The sequence below is a fragment of the Toxotes jaculatrix genome, chromosome 2 (genome assembly GCF_017976425.1).
Source record: "Toxotes jaculatrix isolate fToxJac2 chromosome 2, fToxJac2.pri, whole genome shotgun sequence".
NCBI classification, from domain to species: domain Eukaryota; kingdom Metazoa; phylum Chordata; class Actinopteri; family Toxotidae; genus Toxotes; species Toxotes jaculatrix.
Window position 1 is genome coordinate 19,836,985 of NC_054395.1, and position 25,116 is coordinate 19,862,100.

Sequence of the window (25,116 nt, forward strand, 5' to 3'; positions counted from 1 at the left end):
TTCGCCGCTCGTCAGTGTATCCTGTGCAGGGGCAACCCGATCAGCTGTCGCAGTCAGCGTGGGGCGACATTATCGGCTTCACTTCCAACCCGAACAACCGCCTGTTCTCCCGATCAACATGGAGAGTCGAAAGCGACCGTTAGAGGAAGATTCGAGCAACAGTGACAGCTGCAAAACGCCGGAGAAGAGAATGTCACTGGTCCGGCCGCTGGACTCGGACTACACGCGATGGGGAGTCGAGGAAACGTGTCAGTACCTGCGAAGAGAAGAACTGGGAGAATGGGAAAATGCATTTAGAGGTTGGTTTTGCTGGTCTGAATGCTTAAATGGATGGTTTTGCATCTCACTGCTTGTCTAAATGCAGTAGGTTAGTTGAGAGCTGCTCAACGTTATTAACGCTAACCAAACGCGCCTGTGTGTGTGTGTTGTGGCACAAGCTAATCTCAAAACGGTAACGGTCTGCTCTATTATCCAGAGCAAAAAATAACGGGCGTCGGGCTGAGGTACCTCAGAGAGGCGGATCTGGAGAAGATTGGCATAAAGTAAGTGTGCCTGTGTTAAACTGAGTTGTGGGGTTTCTAAAAATTGTCCTCTGGCCAGGAGGAAATGGGACCAAATCCTCTTTCCCCTGAAGTTGTAGCCCTAAAAATAGTATCAAAGAACAGCAAGATCACAATGGTCCTCTTTAGGGAGCTGCTTTGATGTTTCACACTTCACTTTTCTTCAGCTTTTCCACCCATTTCATTCTCCACTTTTCTACTTCACACCATCTAGGTGCCTTGGTGACCGTCTGAAGATACTTCACAGCCTTGGGAAGCTGTGGCAAATAGAGGCTGAGCCAAACAAGGTAACAAAGGCATCACAATGCTGAACTCTCAAGGCTATAGAGATAAGACAGACATAACAAGGATGGGAGTGTGAATCACATAACACACTTCCTTAGTTCCATTCTGTTGTTCCCAGTCCACAGATCAAAGTGAGTCAGTGCTGAGGACCTGGGGTGACTGAGGCTTTTATGTTAGGGTTCAGATACACTGGAACAATCTGCAAGAGGAGACCTGCTCTTCCTCTTTTAAATCACTTTACAAATCACCCTTTTATCATATAATGTTTCCTGATTGTAGTTCATTTTGCACCCTCCAGGTTCTTACCTACTCGTTTCTATTTCCCTTGTTTTAAACCTTTTATTTTGCATTTTCTTTTTATTTTGCAATGACCTTTGTAACTTTTGCTTGTTAAGTTGTTTATTTATTTATTACAGTGTGTTTCCATCTGCGTGTTGCAGTGGAAAAAGGGTTTGAAAACACCCCGCCACACCGAGATTAGACAAAGGGACAGTGCATACTAACACACTTGCTCAACTGCACCGATTACAAACGGTGCAGCAAGTCTCCTTTGTGTTTTCATAGCCATTTGTTGTCCTGTCTTCTGCCAGGTGTTTAATGATCCAATCCATGGGCATGTGGAGTTACACCCACTTCTCATCAAAATCATAGACACACCTCAGTTCCAGAGACTGCGAAACATAAAGCAGCTTGGAGGGACCTACTTTGTTTTCCCTGGAGCATCGCACAACCGCTTTGAACACTCGATTGGGTATGTCCTCAGTTAGATACGGTGTTTATTGATTTGGGCTTACAATGGGTCACCATTGCTTTGTTTATTAAATACACATATAAAGCACTAAAATCATAGTCAAAGTGACAAACGCAAGTATAATAAAACCCTGCCTCACTGATACGAATTACAGTGTTTTCTCTCATGAATAATTTGACTGGGAATTACATGTGGCCTGTACTGCATGTCATAATGCTATATTTATAATGCTACAACTTTAGTTTCACACCCATCAGACCAGGCCGCACAAGAGCAATCATCGTGAGTGCTAGAAAAATGATTGCTGGCAATGTAACTATGAGAAATGTGGCGACATTTTCTACAAGGATTTCTGTGGCAGGAAATGAAGTGCATGAGTGTAGGTGGAAGGCTGCGATATTTCAGCTGATGTGAAATGACTGCAGGATGAAAAAGTTCTTTCTTTCACCTTCCTTTATTTCATTTTTTTTTTCCCCAGTCCATTTAACCGATGTTCACTTTGATTGCAATCAGGGTCGGTTACTTGGCGGGACGACTTGTACAAACACTGAATGTGAAGCAGCCAGAACTCCTCATCTCGCGCAGAGACATCCTTTGTGTACAGATCGCTGGGCTCTGTCATGACCTGGGTGAGTGGTTCGCAGATTCTTACACACAGGTTTTAGTGAGAATGAAAGTGAAAGTGTGTTTATTATCTTCTATTTTCCAGAAGGGAAATAGGTAACTTAGTAGAAAGTTCACACACTAGAGAATCTTTTTTTTTTTTAATGCATTCGTTCCCATCAGGACATGGGCCATTTTCTCATATGTTTGATGGGATGTTCCTCCCCAAGGCACGTCCAGAAATTACCTGGAAGGTAAGACACTGTGATTTAGACTTCCCTTGTCTTTTGCCATAAGAGTATAACAAAACCAGCAGTTTAGGGAGACACACAGTCACATATACAGTATATCATTTTTCAGCACATTGCTCTGCTAAGACAACACATTAGTTGCTAGTTGCCGAGGCAAATTATCTACATCCAGTTTTTCTCAGTGCCTAAATGCAGTGTCATCAGCTGTTTGATTTCCTCTGACTAACTAAATTCATGTGTTGCTGACATGTTCTGTGTTGCTGAGACTGTGATGATTCTTCTGAAAACTATTTGGCACAACCCTTGGGTCCAAAAGAACAGCATGCTTTCCCAGAGGTGCATATCACCTGAGTTGTCGGCGTCTCAGGCCAGTTTGTTTGCTCATAAACCTCAATGCTGTTTAAAGTTTAAAAAAAAAAAAAAGGAACAACTTGTTATGACTGCTGTTTGGAAAAAGTAGACAGCCTTTGGAGTGGCTATTTTTGAAACAAAACTGGTAAAGACCTTGAGCCCTCCCATAGTCCCACTGTGGGGATTGTTAAAGCTTGAGTGGTTTTATCTAACATATATAACTTATAGTCATAAGTTAACTTCTATAGTTCTACAAAACCTGCTCTACCAGATGACATGAAGTAACAGCAATAAACAGATTTGTTTTACAGAATCTTTTTAACTGGCACAGTTGAATTCACTGTAAAACAAGGCTGCTGTACAAAGCAGTTAATGTCACTTGATTTGTAAGCATGACCGTAGTAAATAGTGGTTGCAGCGTTCAGAATGATAAAGATCCCTGATAAGAACTATTAAGCACACGGTCATTATGTAAGCTATGACCACAGACCTGCTGTCTGGCAAACGTGACCAATAAGCAGTGACCTTTGTAGCCTGTAATGTTTTAGCTGAGATAAACTCACTCTGTTTGAGTAATGAGTCATTTTGCTTTCATTTTCGAATTGTGAATTGAATTGTGCACAAGTCCCCGTGCTAAGAAATGAGTCTGTGTATTTTGCAGCATGAGACCGCCTCTTTAGCCATGTTTGACTACCTGGTTGCTGACAATGACTTGAAGCCGGTGATGGAGCAGCACGGCCTGGTGCTGCCTGAGGACCTCGACTTTATCAAGGAACAGATTGCTGGACCACTGGAGACTAAGGCTGCTGAAACCCAGAAGGTAATTAACTGAGATCAGTCAGAAGCATAATTTAGGGCATTTCCATGGCAGTGACTTCCCCGGGGGGGACCAAAAAACTTTTGAGGAACTTGGGAACTAAACCTGCGTTTTGACCAGAGAAAGCATGGACTTTAGTTCCTGTATGGTTGTTCCACGGGGCAAAAAAAGGTTCAGCAACTTCAAAGATGGGGTTTTCAGGGTTGATCACCACAGACTGGTCAAACACACACAGGCACCACATCTTCAGCTTTTGCAGGTCTCCTTTGACAAAACCAGGAAACGCTCTAGAATCGATATTAGAACAAGGGTCACACATTGTTGTTGTAAAACCAAAAATAGGCTCTGTGAAGGAGGAGGGCAAATCTTTGGTTTCCTTTCCTCCTCTGCATGTCTTCCTTTCATTCATTTGTTATATCTAACTCGAATATATCAATCATCCGCAGTGTAAAGACAAACAGGAATGATCAGAAGGGACAGTTCAAGTGAAATCCTTTATTATGTATACACACAGCTGATTCTGGCTCTGCTGTTGTCACTCATCTCCACAGTGGCCATATAGAGGCCGTCCGAAAGACAAGTCCTTCCTCTATGAAATCGTGGCCAACAAGAGGAATGGCATTGATGTGGATAAGTGGGACTACTTTGCCAGGTAAGGTTGATGGATTTTTCAAATCATAGATTGAATATTCCTTAATAACATATATCAACATATTTACTAGGGACGCACCGAATATTCAGCCAGCGAAAATTTTCGGCCAAAAATGGCCCAAAAGTGCATTTTCGGTTTCCGAAAACTTTTATCACAGAAACAACACAGCCGAAACCGGATGTTGTGATGACGCAAGCGAAAACCGCGGCCAGTACGAGCGTGTGTGGAAAGGCCAACGTGTCCGCGGGGTGGACGTGTTTCAGTAAATCTGAGAAAGACACACGGATAGCGATTTGCTAAACATGTAATGTCGAAATTTGAAGAGGAGGTGCATCTGCAAAGAATTTCTCCACTTCGGGTTTAATTTATCACCTGAAATCCAAACATCTCGATCGCTGTGCTGAATATGAGAGGAATGCAGCGCAGAAAAGGAAAATCCCTCCGAGCACGCCCACTCCGTCTGTGGCGGACGTTCTCGAAAAGGCAAGGAAGTTTAAAACTTAACTTAAAGCGCTGCAACTCTTGGTGCATTTGTTGTTGTTAAAGGCCTATGGTTAACATATGGGCTATGGCAATCTTTGTTTTGATACACTATTATGTTGTAGGCCTACAGCAAAATTTTTAAAATGCACTTATATGCACTTTGTGTTTTTATGAGAGAACATGTTTAAATTTACAATCTTCTACAATGTTCTACAATTTTACAATCTAAATTGATTTATTCTTGGAAGAATTCATATTAATTTATGTAATTGCAATGCCTTGCAATTTTAGTGAGGTTAGCACACAGTCATAACCATAAATGCAATGGTACCAATAGTTGGCATAGTAATTTCTTTCGGTGTTTCGGTTTTCGGCTTTGGTTTCCTCATTTTCGGTTTCGGCCAAGAATTTTCATTTCAGTGCATCCCTAATATTTCCATATTTGTTCCCAGGGACTGCTACCACCTGGGCATCCAGGACAACTTTGACTATCGCCGCTTCCTAAAGTTTGCCAGGGTGTGTGAGGTGGACGGACAGAAGCTCATCTGTACTAGAGACAAGGTGCAGGCTTTGTCTGCTTTTTGATCAGCTTTTAAAATATCCGTCTATTTAGATGATAAGTTGTGACTATAAACAGTTTATTCTTTTAACAGGAGGTGGGTAATCTGTATGACATGTTCCATACAAGGAACTGTCTCCACAGAAGAGCTTACCAGCACAAAGTGGGCAACATCATAGAGACCATGTGAGTACCTAACTGCTCTGATGTGGCTTGTTTGGTTTGCTTTGTCTCTATTGCATGATATGCAGTGAAATTCTCAGAAGTGATAATATGTTTGGTGTGTTTAACCAGGGTCACCGAGGCCTTCTTAAAAGCAGATCCACACATCCAGATTAAAGGCTCAGGAGGGAGGATGTTCACTCTCTCCACAGCCATAGATGACATGGTGGCCTACACCAAGCTGACAGGTGTGTAGATGATAACTGATAACTGAATGCACAAACCATTTCAACCCTTGTTTTAAACCCAGTTGAAAAAAAGTGAAAAAGAATGAAAAACATGTTCAAAGGAGAGTTCTTCTTTGTCTTCCATATATTTTGCACTAATTACCACTTTCATTGCACTATTTTTACCCTCCTTGTTTTTGTGACTCTGTTTTTTGTCTGTATTGAGTATATGGTGATTTATTGATTTCTGTTGTGTCCTGCAGATTGTGTGTTTGAAGAAATACTCCACTCATCCTCTGAAGAGCTGGCTGAACCGAGACAGATCCTGCACAACATCGTCTGTCGACGCCTGTACAAGTGTCTGGGGCAAACCCAGGCAGACAAACCTTTGAATGTCAACAAGGTGTGTGTTTGTGTCTTTATATGCCTATATACACACCTACTTGGCAAATAATTTTGGCTGTAAAGTAAGTAAGAAGTAAATATGATGGCTCCATTTATTATTGCAGTGTTTTATATGATATGAATAATCAGTTAATGATTAGAATCATTTAGTTGGGGAAAAAAGTGAAAAATGTCCTTAGTATTCTCCTAGATCTTTCCCTGTTGCTTGTTTTGTCCAGTCAACAATCCTAAAACCAAAGAAATTCAATTCACTATGGTATAAAACAAGGAGAAGCATCAAAACCTCATGTTTGAGAAGCTGGAATAATAAAATATTGGGCATCTTTTGGCTGTATATATTTTAAATATCATGTCTTGACTCCTCCATCTCAGGATATGCTTCGAAGTTGGGAGGCAGATTTGGCCCAGTCCATCCCTCAGAGTGGTGCCCAGGATGTCAATCTGCAGCCAGAGGACTTTGTAGTTAGTGTGAGTTTGTAATCTAATTACTTGTTTTTCTTTTAGTGATGCTGATTTGATTTGACAGCGTTTGATATGTAGGTTATTGCCTTCTCCTTTGTGACCCACTGCACTTGTAGATCTAAAAGCATCCCTTTCTCCGTCAGGTTATTGTTTTGGACTATGGGATGAAGGAAAAGAACCCCATCAACCATGTGCGTTTCTATTGCAAGGAGGACCTAACTACAGCCATCCAGATACGCAAGAACCAGGTTAGAACTGCCATGAAATTCAAGTCTTAATCTTTATTTCTTTTATTTGAGTTACCAACATATTTTAATGGTTGTATGTTCCTTACATGTTCTTCTAAATGCATAGAATCTCTTTGTCACTGCGCCTATTTTCATTTGAGGCTCACAGTAAAGTTGCTGTTACTCTTGTCAGGTGTCAAAACTTCTTCCAGAGCACTTTGCTGAGCAGCTGATCAGAGTCTACTGCAAGAAGACAGATGATAAAAGTCTGGAGGCTGCCAAGAAGCACTTTGTCCAGTGGTGCATGGACAGGAACTTCTCAAAGCCTCAGGTAATATTTATCTGCTACAGTGAACTGTGCGGCTATATGCACTAGCAATGTTGGTTTTTAAATATGGGCTTCTTCCTCCAACTGGAGTAACTTTTGAGAATGAAAAACAAAAGGTAAGGCAACTGTAGAGGGCAAGTAACACTGTGGAGTAATATAATAAGCAAGTATTTATATTATTCATTTGTAGCACACTGAACTGACAGAACATTATCACCTAAATCTACACTTCCCTCGGCTTTACAGAGCTTTATAGTGAGTTTCATCTTATTGTTTAGCTGTCTGGTCCACGGCTTTACATTTTTTGTTCGTTCGGTTCTCACTGCTCTCGTAGCAGCAGGCAGCTGTTTTAAGAGAACAAACTCTAAAAAAAAAAAAAAACACTATAAGTAGACACCGCAAGTAGATGGTGGAGCATCTAAAGAGATAGATGTTTCCCTGAGAGATAAAGGAGAGTGAATGTTGGACTTATATCCACCAGGTGGACAGAAACACCACTCAAACTGATAGTGTTGATGATAGTGTGATTGTGTTGCTGTGTAACTGCTGGCAGTTTGCTCTATCAATTTCCCCTCCAGTCCACATGCATTATTGGGCTGGAAAGGAAGAATTACGTTGAGCCCCAGGGTTCTTTGCTGAGCCAGGATTAGGAGTTACTGCAGTGTTGTGCCCGGCATCATTAATGGTGCTGTGTGCTGTTTACACTGTCTTGTTAATACCAGTATCTTATGTTTTTATTCACACATGCACAGGATGGAGACATAATAGCACCTGAGTTGACTCCTCTGAAACCCAGCTGGTCAGACTACAATGAGGACGGGAATGGTGAAGATAGTAGCTCCAAAGAAATAAACAAAGCCAAAGCTCGGCTTTTTAGATAAGAAGAAGAGAGCAGATGTCCTTCTGTTACACATTTGGTAGATGAGACATTGTTGTGTGAAAATTATATTTTTTGAACGAGGTGAGTGTGTTGATGAGCACAGCAAAGCTGAAAATTAATCGGATTTTACACGAGAAAGAAATAATTTTCTAGGTATCAAAGAAGAGTATACACTGCAGGTTCAAGGGCTTTACTCAGGGTTTTAACAAAAATGGCGCATTCTTCAATCTTATACATCTTTCAAAATCTTTGTTCGATCATTTTAATCAGGTTTTTATTTCAGACTCATTTGGAGGTACGGGTGTCACATTTTTAATTACAGCATGTGCTTTAGCAATAGATTATCATGTATTTGAATTATGAACAATAAATCAAGGTCAATGAAAATGCTTTACTCTGAAACCGAATATGCGCACATTATATTTCAGGGCAGTGTGTTTTTACAGCGTATATAGGTGATGGGTTTCAGGGCATTGTTTTATTCAGATTTCACTTAGGTTTTTTTGGGGGCGTGAGGGATTGTTTAAAAATGTCAAGCTTTCAAAAGAAGTACATCTAATCAAAAGTCACCAAAAGTGACTGTTTGTTTTTACTTGTGGAGTTATTTGAAAAATTGGTTTGATATTACTTTTAATATATTTTTTCTTTTTTTTTTTTTTGAGTGTTATGTAGTCCCTTATTTATTGTTCTTGCGCTAGTAGCACATCTCATCAATGGCTGCCTTCATTTTATAGAAACGTGCTGAATCTTAAATAATTTTTTGATACCTCTTACCAAAATGTTACGCAGCCTCATCAAACTACCCTCGTACAAATCGGTTGTTTTCTAGTGGTGGATTGTGCAAAAAAAACATTTTTGAAACAATGTAAAGGTAAAACTTCCAGAGATCCTGTACACCTTATTCTTGTTGAAAAGATTTGAAAAAAGTTTGAAAATAAAACACTTTCTCTCAGTTGTGTCCTCATGTAGGTAAACTTGTTGAACACCAGAGGGCATTATGCAGACAGTTTAGTCTAGATATTAATGTTATATAGGAGGTTCATCTTGTCCCCTAATGGCATTTTTAGGCCTCCAACAAAATATACATTATTCTGAAATGGGCCATTCTGCATAATGTATATTTTTCAAATTTTGGTTTCCATTATGTTTTGCTGCTAATACTTGTAATTTCACTTGAGTAGCATATTGAAAGCAGGACTTTACAATTTCTTCACTGTGGTATTGCTACTTTTACCTAAGCAAAACATCTGAGTACTTCCTCCACACCAAGTACCACTGGCAGCCTGATACCAAGTGTATAAAGAATTACAATAATCAAGATGTGAAGACGAGGCAACAATCACTGAATATTAAACTGTTTTAAATAGGATCAGTGTCATTCAGTGCTTTCTTTATGGCATAGCTGTTTCAGCTTCAGCTGAGTTGGATTGTTAAGGTTTTAATATGCAGTTACAGAACTACTTCCAATGAATCATGACAGCAATTGTAAGGCTTAGCTCACTTTATTAAAATGTACAAAAATATTAATCTAAGTTAAGATGAGATACACATTTTTTTTAGTCCCACAATTTGCATCCGTCACAGCAGCAAAGAGACAGATTCACCCAGGATTTACAAAAAACAAAAATATAAAGACTCAAGATTTACTGTAGAAAATAAATACTATAGACAAAATGACAGTATACACAGTGTTAGCAGTATATACAATACTGAACCACTGTACACAGTATGGGTATGGTACAGACAGTCTAGACAGCATAGAGAGTGTAAGCAGAAGTGGATTACTTGACAAAGTATTGCACATGTTTTTGTTGAAAAAAGTTTACTATTGTCCTGTGGAAACAAGACTTTGCAGCACATTGGCCAGGGCATGGGTAAAACACAGGGCTTTCTGTGAATCTCTGACTGCCTTATTCAAAATATAGCAGACCTGGGAAGATATAAATAAGTTTGCTTAAAAACAAATAAATAAAATCTGTAGACATAAGGTAAAAACCAGTGAAATAACAAAGTGTTACCAGTAGTGGAGTTACTGTAGAACAGGAACAGGCAAGCTGTTTCCCTTTGTTTCAAGAGTTTGTGCAAAACTAAGCTGACCAGCCATTGGCTCTAACGTCACGTATCACAGACAGACTTTTATTATCTGTCAAATGAACACTGCTTTTTTTCTACTATTCCCTTTAACTCTGAGAAGACCTGGCAACATAATTATGTTCATTAAGCATTCTATTCACCCAGCAGGTTTACACATTATAACTGAAAAAGCACTGAAAAGGAGTTTTATAAACTGACTATATACAAACATTTTAAATAAATTTTTCAGCAGAATTTATGTCGGTTTTGTCAGCTATTATACAGTTAGCGCTAAAATGCCTATGAAGATGTTTTATCCCAAACTAATGAACAGATATGGTTTCAGGAACACAGCCATTACAACCTTCTGCCATAGAACAATAATAGACAAGGCTCCTGCAAGGGTCTTTCAGGTAAACAAGTACTCTACAAATAGGAAGAACGGTTAACTATGATAAAAAAAATCCTCTAAACCAAAATGCAGTCAGTATAAAATCAAAATAGCCTTCTGGCTTCTGAAGAAATGTTTAGAAATACATAACAAATCTCGTGACTGCAGGTAAGACACAGTGGTGCGGGGATTGTAGCAGCCCCAGAGTCAGCAACACGTCATGACGGATGCATTTCAGTCACATGAAAGTGCTCCACGTTTACAAAGCTTCTTCCGTCCTGCAGGGATGAACAAAAATCATCTACAGATTAAATCAAGCACAATGTCACTTTAAGCTTCTGATCTGATTGTGTGCTATTTTTTTCCTCTCTGCTTTTTGTGCAATCCTAAAGTCACCATTAGCTCCTCAGATGTTCACTGGTCAAAGCAGCCATTTTATAAAGTTTTCAGGTTTACCTGAGAGTCTCCAGTCTATAGTGTGAACTCTCCAGGACACCAGACAGCAGCTTCACTCCTGATTCCTGCAGGCTGTTTTTACTCAGGTCCAGCTCTCTCAGATAGGATGAGTTGGACTTCAGAGCTGATGCCAGAAAAGCACAGCCTTCATCCGTGACCCGACAGTTTATCAACCTGTAGAGATTAGTGACAATCTTGTGACATTTAGTACACCTACTGTGTCAGTGAAGCATCTTGGTAAATTATTTTTTTCCCAGTTTCTCCAAAAGTCATTTGATTTCCAGATTTCCATAACTACCTATGCTCATTCAGGCTGTTTGCTCAAGTAAGCTACACACAGAGGAAAAAAGAGATTCCTTACCTCAGAGTCTCTAATCTACAATGTGGACTCTCCAATCCAGTAGACAGCAGATTCACTCCTGAATCATGGAGATCATTTTCACTTAAGTCAAGTTCTCTCAGACTGGAGGGGTTTGACATTAAAGCTGAAGCTAGAGAAGGACAGCAACTCTCTGACAACCAGCAGCTTCTCAATCTAAATAAAAGAATCAGAAAGTAACAACAGTTTAAAACATCCACATGCAACAAGAAAAAACGCTAAATAATCTCTTCAACCATATAACCACAGGTTCACCACTACAGTGCACTTTGCATAGCCAGGTTTTATTGAAACCCACAGTAAAAAAGTATACTCAAGACACCAAGATTTAATATCAAAAATACTGAATATGTATATCTGTCAGCCTCAGTTTTTATTTGATGTGACACTGCAGGGTCTCGTGGCTTTAATAAAGAAATAAAAATTGTGAATTTGCATCTAAACAGGTGTTAATTATGTTGTGCTCATCAGCTCCTCAGAACATCATAGGGTAAGTGTTAATTACTCTCATTTCCTGGTTACAAAACTGGGACAGTTTCAGATGTTAATAAGAATGATAACAGTAAATGTGATTAAATAGAGAATAGTCTTTGTCATTATATAAGTCACCATGAATTGCAATACTATTAACCTATACATCTATCAAAATTGTTAATTTTATATTAATGTTATTGTAAAATTGAAAACATGTTGACTAACCTCAGAGCTTCTAGTCTACAATGTGGACTCTCCAGTCCTGCACACAGCAGCATCACTCCTGAATCCTGCAGGTCGTTGTAACTCAGTTCCAACTCTCTCAGGCTGCAAGGGTTGGACTTCAGAACTGAGGCCAAAGAAGTACAGCAGTTCTCCGTCAGCCCACATCTATCAAGCCTGTAAGTGTGGGATTAACATTAAATCTGATATGCTTTACTGAAAACACACATTTGTTTTCAACCCTTGTTCAATGAATTCAGACAGTGTCCTCTAACTGGCTCTATAGACCTGTTCCTATGGAGCAGTGTACTTAAAATTTCATGAACTGAAATCAGGACAGGCCAACCAAGCCCTTCTCATATTGTATGTAAACTGATTGTCTCATTCTACCCTGGCAGCCTTGAAGACTGCAAGTGTCAAAGATTACATGGCTGTACTTGTTCCTACAGAACTAAGCTTGCAAAGTTATCCTTTGCTCTACCTCACACAGGGTGAGGAACACCCTGGAAGTTTGAAGGAATGGTTCGATGGAACAATCTACAATTGTACTACTACTTATATTAATGGTACAATAAAAACTTTATTGCATTGCTCCACATAATAGTGTACGAAAGCCTATAGAGTCAGTTAAAAGACTACTTAAGTCTACGCAAAATAGAATTTGTACTTTCCTTTTGTTCATTACACCTTCTAGCCACCATTAGTATGCAAAAACAAATATTTTCCTTATTAAAGATATATGAGCTACAGGAGTGAACTCACCTCAGACTCTTTAGTCTGCATTGAGGGCTCTTCAGTGCAGCAGACATCAGACTTACTCCTAAATCCTTCAGTTTGTTTTTACTCAGGTCCACCTCTCTCATGTGGGAGGGGTTGGACTTGATAGCTGAGGCCAGATGTGCGCAGCAGCTCTCCGATAGTCTGCAGCAACTCACTCTAGAGTATAAAGAATGTTTCATTATCTATTTAGAGCTATAGGCATTTTATGGAATTGTATAAAACTTGCATGCTCAGTCTCTGCAAAAAGTTAATAAAAGATTGTCTGACCTCAGAGTCTCCAGTCTACAGTGTGGACTCTCCAGTCCAACAGACAGAAGCTTCACGCCTGAATCCTTCAAATAGTTGTTGTTACTTAGGTCCAGTTCTCGCAGACAGGATGAGGAGGACTTCAGGGCTGATGACAAAGAATCACAACAACTTTCCGACAAACTGCAGTTCCTCAACCTAAGAAAGGCAAAGGAGGACAAAGCACATAGTTAGATCAGATCTCTTTGGGTCTAAATCTGTTGCTCACCATTGCTTTGTTCATATCCAGTGACTCTCAACAACCCAGCCATGACCCGGTACCAGTCAACACTGTTGGCTACTGGCCCGCAAAAATGTCATCTGATAAGGACCAATCATCCAGTCGATTCCCCACCCCTGCAGTGACTGGTAAGTTTAATTTGAAATAAAAATCAAAAGAAACTTGTGTTTTCAATTTCATGTTTCTCTTTCTGTTCATATATCTGCTCTCCTTTCTCTGTTTCACTCTCTCTTTCTTCCTGTCGGTGGTTATGTCACGTTCCGTCTGAGCTACCAAATGTCAGATCAGCCTAATTTTGCAGTGGCATTAAATGAATGAACCTAAGTTTAACTTTTTTTATTTTGATTATTTATCTTGACAGAATGCACTTGTTAAAGTAAAAAAATTTAGTTTTTCTTTTGAGTGATGTTTGAGGTTTATTGTGCAGAATGATGTACATGTTTGTTTTCATATTCATCTTCTAAAGGGGGTAGGTCCAACAGATTTGCCCATTTATACAGCAGATTATGAAAATCCATTATGACGGTTGGCTTTTCATTTCATTTGAACAACTATAAACACTTTTGATTTCCAATGTAATTGGACAGAATGTTGTACAACCTAGTTTTGAGTATAACCCAAACAGCACAGCAAGAATTAATGTGTTGAGCTAGCCCCAGCTCACAGCACAGGAATTTTCATTTGCAGAGAACAGTTAGAGATTTTGAACCTATATCAAAGAGGAGACAGGAAGAGGAGAAGAAGACTCATTGTAAAGTAGCACAGAGCTGTCTAACCTTAGTGTCTCTAGTCTGCAGTTTGGACTCTCCAGTCCGACAGACAGTAGCTTCACTCCTGAATCCAGCAGGTAGTCATTTTCACTCAGATCCAGCTTTTGCAGATGGGAGGGGTTGGACATCAGAGCTGAAGACAGAACTTCACAATGCCACTCAGAGAGTCCACAACCAGAGAGCCTGCACATAAATTTTTAATGTATTACTGCTGACTGCTAAGATATGTTGCTACACACAGCTATAAACACAATCAACTGTTAGAATTAGAATTTATTTAGCCAGTTATAACTGAGATGCAAATTTCTCCAGTTTGTGATGAAATAATCAATTCAAATTTCCACTTGATTCCCCTTTCAGACCTTTCAATTGCAGCTCAAATTTCTCATTAGTGATATAATGGAATTAGCAATTGTATGTATTATGTGCAACATTTTTATAATAACTATATGAGAAACTAGATATCTAGTGAAAAATGGCTAAGGTAAACCTTAAACTGCTGATATTCACGATCTGGACTAACCGAGCATCTCTGCAGTTTCTGACAGCTGGGAGCAATCTCCGTCTTCCATCGACTGATGCGTTGTACTTCTTTGGGTCCAACACATCTAGAACCTCTTCGGACATCTGTAGCATGTAGGCAAGAGCTGAGCAGTGAGTCTTAGTGAGTTTCTTCTCTGATCTGTTCTCTGACTGCAGGTACTCTTGGATCTCCTGATGTACTGAGTGGTCATTCATCTCCATCAAACAGTGAAAGACATTGATGCTTCTGTCAGGAGAGATATCATAAGCATTCATCTTCTTCAGGTTGTTTATTGCTCTCTGGATGCTTTCTGGACTGCAAGCTATCCAGCCCAGCAGACCTCCTAAGAGATGATGGTTGGACTCCAATAACAGACCATGAAGGAAGCGAACAAAGAGATCCAGGTGGCCATTTCCACTGTTGAGAGATTTTTCCACAACTCTGCTGAGGAAGCTATCCAGACCTGGGTCACTGCTGTTTGTTTCCCAGTTTTCTCCCAGAAATGTCGCCAGTACTTCTATGTTCTCGTTCAAGTAACAGTGGACCATGTAGACAGCGGCAAGAAACTCCTGAATACTTAAATGAACAAAGCAGTATATCACTTTCTGAAAGAGTACACGCTCTCTTTTGAAGATCTCTGTGCACAGTCCTGAGAAAACTAAGGCCTCTCTGACATCAAGACCACATCGCTCCAAGTCCTCTTGGTAGAACATGATGTTCCCTTTTTCGAGATGTTGAAATGCAAGTTTCCCCAACTTGACAAGGACTTCCCTGTCAGTCTGCATTGGCTCCTGTTGGATCATTTCATGCCCCCTTTTATACTTCTGGGTCCTCCTCTTGGTCTGAACCAGCAGAAAGTGTGAGTACATGTCAGTCAGTGTCTTGGGAAGCTCTTTTTGGTCTGTAGTCAACATATGCTCCAGAACTGTAGCGGTGATCCAACAGAAAACTGGGATGTGACACATAATGTAGAGGCTCCTGGATGCCTTGATGTGGGAGATGATTCTGCTTGACACTGTCTCCTCAGTGAATCTCCTCCTGAAGTACTCCTCCTTCTGAGTGTCAGTGAATCCTCGTACTTCCGTTACCCTATCAACATAAGAAGGCGGGATCTGATTGGCTGCTGCAGGTCTTGAAGTTATCCAAAGGAGAGCTGAAGGAAGTAGATTCCCCTTGATGAGGTTTGTCAACAGCACATTGATTGATGATGTCTGCTTGACATCTGACACAAACTCATCGTTCTGGAAATCCAAAACAAGTCTGCTTTCGTCCAGGCCATCAAAGATTAACAAAACCTTACACACAACAAGCTCTTCTGCTGTGACCATGTGCAATGTTGGATCAAAATCATGCAGCAGCCTGAGAAGACTGTACTGCTTCTCCTTGATCAAGTTCAGCTCCCGAAACGAAAGCAGAATCACAAGGCTGATATCTTGATTTTCCAAGCCCTCTGCCCAGTCCAGAGTAAACTTCTGCACTGAGAAGGTTTTTCCGATGCCAGCAATGCCATTCGTCAGAACCACTCTAATGAATCTCTTTTGGCCAGATAAAGCCTTAAAGATGTCATGGCATTTGATCGGAGTGTCCTGCAGGGTTTCCATTTTGGACATTGTCTCGAGTTGCCACACCTCATGTTGGACATTAACTCCTTCACATTGTCCCTCAGTAATATAGAGCTCAGTGTAGATCCTGTTCAGGTGGGTTCGAGATCCTGCTTCGGCAGTTCCTTCTATTGCTAATTCATATCTCTTTCTAAGTCTGATCCTATGATTGTCAAAAACATCCTGCAGACTGTCAGTCACTGAAACATAAGGAGGAAAAATGAATAAAATTAGAGAAATATACTGTTTGTCCTGAAAAGAATTAGCGGTTTGGCTGTAACTTAAAGTGTAAAGTGAAATTGCTATGTTGTTACTAGTTAGTTTCACAGTGAACTTGCCATTCTGGTGAATAAGTTTTGTATTTTCTGAAATACTGAGACATTTTAAATGTGCAAAACATGCTGCATATTATACGTAAGAAATAATGAAAAAGTCAACTGCAGGATCACAAAACGTTCTGTGTAGATACCTACAGGGTTCAGTGCTGGTTTGACTGAGTGTTTGCAGTTCAAGACTTTTTCTGAGGCGTTTACCACTCTGGGGACTTGAGATATCTCCTGTTGAATCACATAGTTCCCAGCATGATTCAGCGCATTGCTTGCAGAAGCAATGTCCACTGCTGGTGGAGACTGGATCCCTCAGGACCTCCTGGGACAAAGCACAGCACGGCAGTTGTTCTTTGATAACACCACTAGTCCTTTTCCTGTCTCTGTTAAGATGAAGGCATTTTTCGTTTTAACTCAAAACTTTTTGATTATTGGTGTTAACAAAAACATTTTTGGCAATACTGGGTATATAGTCAAATTCCACAATGCAGGGAGAACATGTTTAAATAATCAGCACTTTACCATGTCAACAATCATGGATAAACTGAATTATGGAAATCCAAGATTGGAATATTTTTGGAATATTTTTTCTCATAAAACCAGTAAAACCAGCATGGAGTATAAACTGATTGGGTTCAGTTCTTTAAATATCTACAGACTCCAGATAGTATCAGATGATCACAGCAATTATTGTGTCTATAAATACTAATAAGTTGCAGTGGAGCAACTGAACTAATATCTACATTGAAGTCAGTCATGCCTGTAGAGGATTTAAGGAGGCTGGTGGAGAAACTAATGGTGCTATCATACACCTTTTCTTCTTTGTCTGTATCACAATGGTAAAGTCATACAGTAGTACAACATCCTGTCAAAACAATTTAGATTGTTATTTCCTTAAAAAAGACGCTGATGCAATATGCATTCACAGCAGGGTTTCCCCTGCCTCAAGAGCCATCTATGATGCAACATTGGAAAGTCAAAAATGATGAAAGTTCAAGTTTTCTGCACTGCTGCTGGAAATGTGCTGCTTCCTGTCCTTTCTACTGACAAAACACACATTCACAATGCAGTTAGCTTTGTGGAATTATGGACAAGAAGAGAGAGAGCACGTCATTTTGCTCGTCAATTCGCAAGTGTGTGTTTGCGTGTCAGTAAACTGAGTTATACTAAATGAGAACTAAGTGTTCTGTCTGTCGTATAGTATTTGAACTATAACTCACTTTAAAGATGTAGAGATACATCAGCCTCATGTAAGAATAGAGCAGCTCCTTTCACTCTGGAAGGTGCTCTCTAGTTGTTCCAGTTTTTGTAATCGACGGCTGGCAAAAGCAGATTTAACACAATTGTCACTTAACAACAGACATGTCCAGACTGAATACTGAGGTGTACACTCCCCGGGCTAAGAAAAGGGTGGTAACCACATTCCAGCCGACTTCACTGACTGATTTAGCCAACGCAGCAGAGTATCAACAGCAGGTATAATGAGAGGGAAACTTTCCATGTACTTTCTTCAAGCATGTGAGTCATGTTGACAACTGGATATAACTGGTCAACAAACCAGTCTGGCTCACACCAACTCTACCCATCTGAAGCAGAGACTGGTGATGGTTTCTCACTCTCTGTTCAAACTGTACCTGCAGGCTGTTTACCCCACCTTGTGGCAACTTTGCCAACAACCAGCTAACCAGCCTACACGGCAGACCTGGGCAAACTATGGCTGGCAGGCCATGTGCATCCATACGTAAAACGTCACGCTTTTGGCTTTTCAAAATAAAAGCAACACAGTTGGATTGCAGGCAGGGCATGAATTTTTTTTCATTTATATTCTAATTTATGATTGGCCGGATGCGGGCCAGGTGTGGCCCGCGGGCCGTAGTTTGCCCAGGTATGCTGTACAGGCATGTGCCACCACGTGCTGCTGTGTTGTGACTTTTACTAGACACTTGTTAACAGGGTCTTGCACACCTGAACACACACGCAGTTCTTAGTCAGTGTTTATTGCTGGCGAAGGCTTCTATGAGACTGCAGAGCAGGACTGTAGTCCTCTTTAGGACTGGAGAAAGAAGTTGCACATGTACGTATAGTACTGGGGAATTTCTTTCCTCTTTCCTTTAAAAGTGTGATTTTGTACAATTTTTTTTACAAGATTTCTATCTTATCTTGAAAACTATTACACATAGAATAGTTTATTCACCACTCTTTTTCCTAGATAATACTCCCAGAGAATGAGACAGACCATTTTCAATTGGGAGTCCATAACAAAATAATTTTAATTTTTTATTTTAATTTAATAAAGATTTTGTGATTCTGATTCTGATTCTGAATTCCACAGAGATAAGAGAACAAGGAGAACTCTTACTTTGTGCTGAATGTTCCAGGTTCTTTACGGAAGGTAAGAGGAATGTCTTTGGAATTGTCGGACAGACAGATGGACGCTGGCGACTTCGCTCTGCCCTCCTCCTCCTCCTTCCCATGGATACTCATCTTTGATCTAACAGGTAAGTCTGTAACAAGAGCACACATCAGACAAGGAAAACAGTGTGATCCAATGCTGTGGCAATGGTGACTAATTTGCTGTATGCATTTACTTTTTGATTAGACCTATTTTCTTAAAACCGCTGTTACTGGTGTTCATAATAATGCTGCCCAACAATGTAATAAGCTAAGGTTAGTTACAAACTGGAAAAGTAATGGGGAAATGTATAGGTAAACCCTGTAATTGTAAAAGTATTGAATCATTAAATTATATTAATTCACATATTCATCTGTTGTTGTTGTTTTCATAAAGCTTGACAAGATTTTTGATAATTCATTCATTGTTATGGTTCCAACTTCACCAATCGATTATTTGCTGGTAGTCTTCTACAATGGCAAACTGGCTATTTTGGGGTTTTGGACTGTTGGACTTTCAGACAAAATCCAGTTATTTGAAGATGTCACTTTGGACTCTGAGAAGCTGTGATGGACACTTTTTCTTAGATTTTACATACAAAACTATGAATGAAAATAAAATGACCAGACGCCCCAAATCTTGATATAAATGAAATTGCCATGTTTTAGTAATCAAGTTTTGGGTTACTGAAATTGTTCCTTGTGTTCATAATGTCTGCAAAGACATCCCTCCCAAAGGTACGTTCAATATAAGGGACGGGGGGCTGAGTTAACGAGAGGCTTTAGCAGTCTGATGTAGTCAAATCAAGAGGGAATCTTCCAGAGTTATTGTTTTTAATATGAGCTTCCTTCTTTGTGCTTCCACAGAGAGTGTTTCCATGCAGAGCTACAGTGGAGGGACCGAGCAACAAAGACGGAATTTGTACTGAAAAGACAGAAAGTCTGTAAGTAAGGACTGTGGATTTTGTCCCTCATCACTTACATTTAAATTGCTTTAGCAACGGTCTGCGACTAATACTGATGAATGGACTACAGAACAAGCCTGTCAGACGCAGGCCCAGGGGTCAGAGATATCAAGGGGTCCCCTGGGCCAGAGCCTTTGTATGAAGTAACAGTTAATATTTCTCGTTTGAAAGTCATAGGGCTTGGTTTAAACACAAAAAATTACCACAAAGGTTCAGTTTCTTATAATAAACTTTTCAGGCGTGTATTTTTATCAAGACAGATTTGGAGAAAAAAAGATGTGAACCTCCTGCCTCCTGTTATGGCATGTGTGACATGACGAGGCAAAGAGTACAGTGTGCCTGTGTGGACTAGGATGATGTAACAGTAGTTGCCTACACTGTGAGAAGGAACGGCATGTGATGATTCACACACACACAAAGAAAGTATAGTTTCGGTCTTAATGCACGGAAGACGGTGGCATCAGCACTCCTTACTGTAAACAGGGATCTTGCCATGTAGGAAACTTTCCAACAATAACGGTAATAGAACAACAGCAGCTTCAGCAACAGTAATAGTCAACCTAAACTAATCTTACAGTAGGATGTTATAGGTAGTGGTGAAGTCTGAGTCCTTTTACTACAAGAGAAGATATAAAATGTCCCTTTTATAATCTTAGGGGTTTTTTTAATCTGCTTTTCCAAATGGCTTCAGTTGCCACTGAGTTTTACACACAGCTGGCAGCCAGTTAACATTTCGTGTTGCATTCATGACATTACATCTTATTAGCTGATCTAACCCCCCATTCCAAGAATTTGATAACAACATATAGTTTAATAACTTTTATATTCTGCAGAAGGGCCTACCATAACACCGCCCGACCCCCCTCCCCCCCATCCCCCCCGGCCCCCCCGGCCATGCCTATTCACTTACCTGCCATTGGCCAAGGACTTTTTATCCACACTTTCATCCGTCAATCCATAACTTACTCGTTTGCATAAGAAGTAGTCAGCTTTAATGACTTAACCTTGAGTTGAGTTTATTCCAGTTCTCATTCCCTTTCAATCCATCTTAAGCAGTAAGAGTCACGCTGTCTTACTTCTTGTTTTCTTTTATGGTGACTGGTTGAAGGACGGCAGGCTACTGTCGTACTTACCCAGTTAGAACCTACCCAGTTACAAACCCCTAAGAGTGCGCATGAATTCTGATATTTACGGTAAAGTGAAATTACACTTCCTTACATTGTGTCATGAGCTCTCGCCCCCTAAAGTCCCAGATACACTACGTATTATTGGTATTATTTAATACATATGTGTACATACGTGGACATATGCATATATATTATGTGATATTATACACAATGGTCTTGACCCTTTTATAAAGGGTTTGTAAACCCTAATTAATCGCTTTCTTAAGAGTTAATAGATCATTTACTAATACTTTAAAGACATCAAAAATCAACTAATGAGCCTTACTGTGCTGAGAGGTGGATTAGTATTCGTGATTTTGCAGCACCTGCACTGACAGTTTAAATCTGTCATTTAAAGCAGTTCTGATTCTGAGGGCGTGAAATAAAGCAGCTGCGAGGTCAGTTGTTTTCTGTGGTTCCACGTCCCTATGGTGTGGCATGATATGCCCAGGTGCTATTTGCCACCGCTACAATATTTGGCAGGTGAGGCGCACGCCTTGTCCACTCATATACCGTAAAGTTGAGAGTACATGCGCGCTCTAATTTTAGCAGTAGTCCCTAAATTTAGAGAGCTCCCGTTCGTTTGCGGAAATGTGACCGCTAACTTGGAAATGCGAAGTCACTCTCTCACCCTCGTGAGCCAGTCTCTTCCTGCAGTTTTTATTTCCTGGTATTGTTTTCCATGCCAAACTAAACAGCCGAACAACAGCCAGTGTATTTCGTGGATTTTAACTGAATAGTTCTCAGTGCCACTTAAAGATATGAGCTTTAACATGATTCTTGGTGATTGCGATTTTTTCAGTTTTGATATTGTTTAGTTTAATTTATGTTTAGAGTCTGTAGGCCAGTTTTTTTTTCTAAAAGTTGCTACTTATATTGTCCAATAATTAATGTTAAAAATAAGACAAGAAAGTAACCTACAGCGCTTCAAACATTTCCTAATCTATCCTGACTTTATGAGAGGGGTCATCAAACTCTGGTTCCCCTTTACAAATGACCAGAAGTGGAGGAAGCATACAGGGGCTTTACTTAAGCAACAATCTCAGAACTACACTGTAAAAAGTACAAATAAATCTTGTTACAGAACTTTGTAAAGGTAAAACTCCTGCATTCAGTCTTTAAATAAAAGTACATAAGCACATAAATATAAGTACATAAATATTTGAAGTATCAAAACTAATATTTTTCTTATTTTCACTTTAAGTATAACAAATATCATAACATGAACAGATGATGTGTTTGCAAAATCATAATCTGAATCGTATCAGACAAATGCAGTTATGTAAAAAAACAGTGCATTTACAATATTTAATGTAACATGACATTTAAATTCTCGTACAAGTATGTCAAAATAAATAAATGTGCGTAGTTACATTCCATCCTGAAAACAGTGTTGTAATTTCAAGACATTTAATTATGTAAACTGAATGAGAGGGTTGAGAGAGGATGTAAACACATTGTACCTACGTCCTCATGCAGTAAGACTTGTTGAACACCAGAGGTCATCATACACTCATTTGTCCCAACCCACTTTATGTACATCCAGGTACTGAGGGAGCTACTGAACCCCTTTCAAGATTAAGTCACGAGGCAGATTTTATTTACACAGCCCAGGATCACAAATCACATTAACTGATCAGTTTATGTTACAATATATCCCTTACAATGAGGATATAGGACATGTATTCATCATAACCTGAAGTACTTTATATGAGAATAAAGCAGACATTTGCTCAGTGCTGTGGCAGAGTGAACTTAAAAATGAAAATAAGGATTTAATTTCTGCATTTGTTTCACTGGTTCACTGTCAAAAACTCTAATTAATCTCCAAATATTCTATAAAAACATAACTTCTGGAAAAATCACTGTGCTTCAGGTTATATATTTAAATCATCTGAACTACTGAGACAACTTTGATTAATAAAAGCGCGGGATGAGCCCTTGTTATTCAACCAGGAAGGTTATCTCACAGGATGTATGCAGAAACACACTGCCCTGATGCACTGTGGGCACACACACACACACACGCACACACACACACTCACACACACACACTCTTCCACATCCTGTGGCACTGAGGCAGGCAAGGAATATCCACCACACACACTCACACTGTGCAGGACCAAGGCCAACTGCCTGCTAGTATTTTTATAATCTTCATCCTCCCTGACCTGTTGCTCCCCTCCTGGCGCCAGTGGTCTCAGCCCTCCCCCTGTGATGCCTCAACCTGACACACACACACACACACACACACACTCATACATACATGCTGCTGTACGCTCAGCAGCTCCTCCACGGATAATTGAGACCAGCTGTTGCAAGGTGCCTCTTCCCTCGACCCTGCACCCCTCCTTCACCCCGCTGCTGCTGCACTTGCCTTTCTGGCGGAAAGCTATTCCAAAGCCCCTCTCCCTCCCTTTCTTTTCCCTCTCCTGACTCACCCCCTCCCCCCCTCCCACATGCCTCTCAGTGTGTTTGCCTCTTCCCATCAGTTGCGCTGATTGACAGAAAGGTGTGTTTTTGTTTTGTTTTCTCTTTATTTGTCTCTCATTTATGATACCTCACAAAAACTGAAATTATTCCCATTTTGCTTGCAAAGGAGTCCCTCTCCATATCTCAGGCCTGAAACACACCAAAAAAATCAGCTATAAAAAGAGTTTTAACAGCTCATTCAGTGACTGACTTGTGTGGCATGCTGCTGTCGACAGGCGTGCTGCATCCAGATTTCTGTCATTAACTAGTTTAATGCACACTTTAGTATACTTTCAGATTTGTCATAAAGCATCTGCATTAACTCTGACACTGTGATCTGGACTGAGACTCAGCTGTGAGGAAAACTAGTGTCTCTCTAGACTCTGAAAATCATTTGAGGTTATCAGTGGACGTTAACTCACAGTTTAAATGAACAGTTGATTAATTGACAGATGGAAATTGACTCAGCAGCTATTTTGAATCAATTACAATTTCTTGTTTCAGTTTCTCAGTTGTGAGGATTTGCTGCTTCTCTTTCTCTTGTGTGACAGTTAATTGATAATCTGCGACAGACAAGCAAACATTATTTTCTGATATTTTATAGAGCATATGATTAATAAGTTGATTGAGAAAATGATTGCCAGATAGATTGACAGTGAATATAATTATAATTTGCAGCCCTACATTAAATTGTACAGTGTGCTCCTGACTTTAAGGCCTCTCTTTGTCTCCCTCCCTCAGGGTGTCCTTGTGGTTTAAGGTAAATTTGGTAGGTGAGACATAACTGAGTCAGTGGTGACTGTGTTGTAGCTGGAATGTGTGGAGTTTGGGAGAGGAATGGAGGAGGCGAGGGGGGAGAAGGAGGAGGAGAGTTGCGACAGGCATGTCAGACTCTCTTTTCCAGCTGGTCCTGAGGGGTCAAACTGTGTGTGGATGTGTGCATGTCATGGCCTCTCATTAGGGGGTGAGACGCTGCGGCTCCAGACCCCCATGGTAGGATTGCTGGGTGAGTCTGCAGCGATCCTGCCACTTTGATGCCCCTGACCCCCACCCCCCACCACCAGGAGGTTAATGAGCCTCAGTGAGCTCTGCAGGCATGCTGTTACTGTGTGTGTGTGTGTGTGTGTGTGTTAGATTTGAGGTGGGGGCATTAAGAAGAGGTAGAAGGATCCTCCAGACCTCTGATATGCTTCACTGTGGTGGTCAGATCAGATGACCAGGCTGTGTTTGTTGTGGGTGTGGAGAATAATGTTAGAATAACTCTGAAATAGTTAAAGCGGCACCTGCTCTTCATGGCGGGTTACCCCACACTGAATAAAGAAAATAACACAAAACATTCAAGTAACTGAATCAGCCTTGAAAACACAGGTTTAAAGATGCATCATATTAGGTCTCATTTAGTAGAATTTAGTAGAACCATTTAGTAGAATTTGTCATCCCCATCTATACTGTGTGTCAGGCTTTAATCAAATCATAGTTACAATGGTGGAAAATGTATCCTAAACAGCAGCTTACTTACATCCATCACTCTGATTTTAAGAGGTAAATACACATTTTCATAATTTAGTGAGATTTCATCATTGTTATATATCATTTTT

The 25,116-nt window shown here is 40.2% G+C and overlaps 2 protein-coding genes across 6 annotated transcripts; one reads left to right on the forward strand and one right to left on the reverse strand.

The window, feature by feature from the left end:
* The first annotated feature begins 6 nt into the window (after window positions 1–6).
* Window positions 7–9,336, forward strand: samhd1 (SAM domain and HD domain 1). The gene is made up of 16 exons (XM_041058651.1): window positions 7–299; window positions 476–542; window positions 775–847; window positions 1,436–1,596; window positions 2,110–2,225; window positions 2,383–2,453; window positions 3,463–3,621; window positions 4,170–4,270; window positions 5,206–5,314; window positions 5,407–5,498; window positions 5,607–5,722; window positions 5,965–6,104; window positions 6,479–6,574; window positions 6,712–6,816; window positions 6,989–7,126; window positions 7,876–9,336. The coding sequence occupies exons 1-16, from the start codon at window positions 119–121 to the stop codon at window positions 8,002–8,004; spliced, it is 1,854 nt and encodes a 617-aa protein (XP_040914585.1). The 5' UTR covers window positions 7–118; the 3' UTR covers window positions 8,005–9,336.
* Window positions 9,337–9,492: 156 nt separating this feature from the next.
* Window positions 9,493–20,990, reverse strand: LOC121189239 (NACHT, LRR and PYD domains-containing protein 12-like). 5 transcript variants are annotated; one of them, XM_041049188.1, is made up of 12 exons: window positions 20,791–20,990; window positions 18,884–19,028; window positions 17,745–17,843; window positions 16,672–16,846; window positions 14,598–16,398; window positions 14,081–14,257; window positions 13,046–13,222; window positions 12,761–12,934; window positions 12,002–12,175; window positions 11,285–11,458; window positions 10,924–11,097; window positions 9,493–10,745 (listed from the first exon to the last, which is right to left on the reverse strand). In XM_041049188.1, the coding sequence occupies exons 3-12, from the start codon at window positions 17,772–17,774 to the stop codon at window positions 10,727–10,729; spliced, it is 3,075 nt and encodes a 1,024-aa protein (XP_040905122.1). In that variant the 5' UTR covers window positions 17,775–17,843; window positions 18,884–19,028; window positions 20,791–20,990; the 3' UTR covers window positions 9,493–10,726. The 5 variants fall into 5 exon arrangements, with proteins under 5 accessions (XP_040905122.1, XP_040905114.1, XP_040905107.1 ...); XM_041049180.1 differs by lacking the exon at window positions 17,745–17,843 and having other exon boundaries at window positions 10,924–11,068; window positions 11,433–11,458; window positions 16,672–16,907; XM_041049173.1 differs by lacking the exon at window positions 17,745–17,843 and having other exon boundaries at window positions 16,672–16,907.
* Between the last annotated feature and the right edge of the window lie 4,126 nt (window positions 20,991–25,116).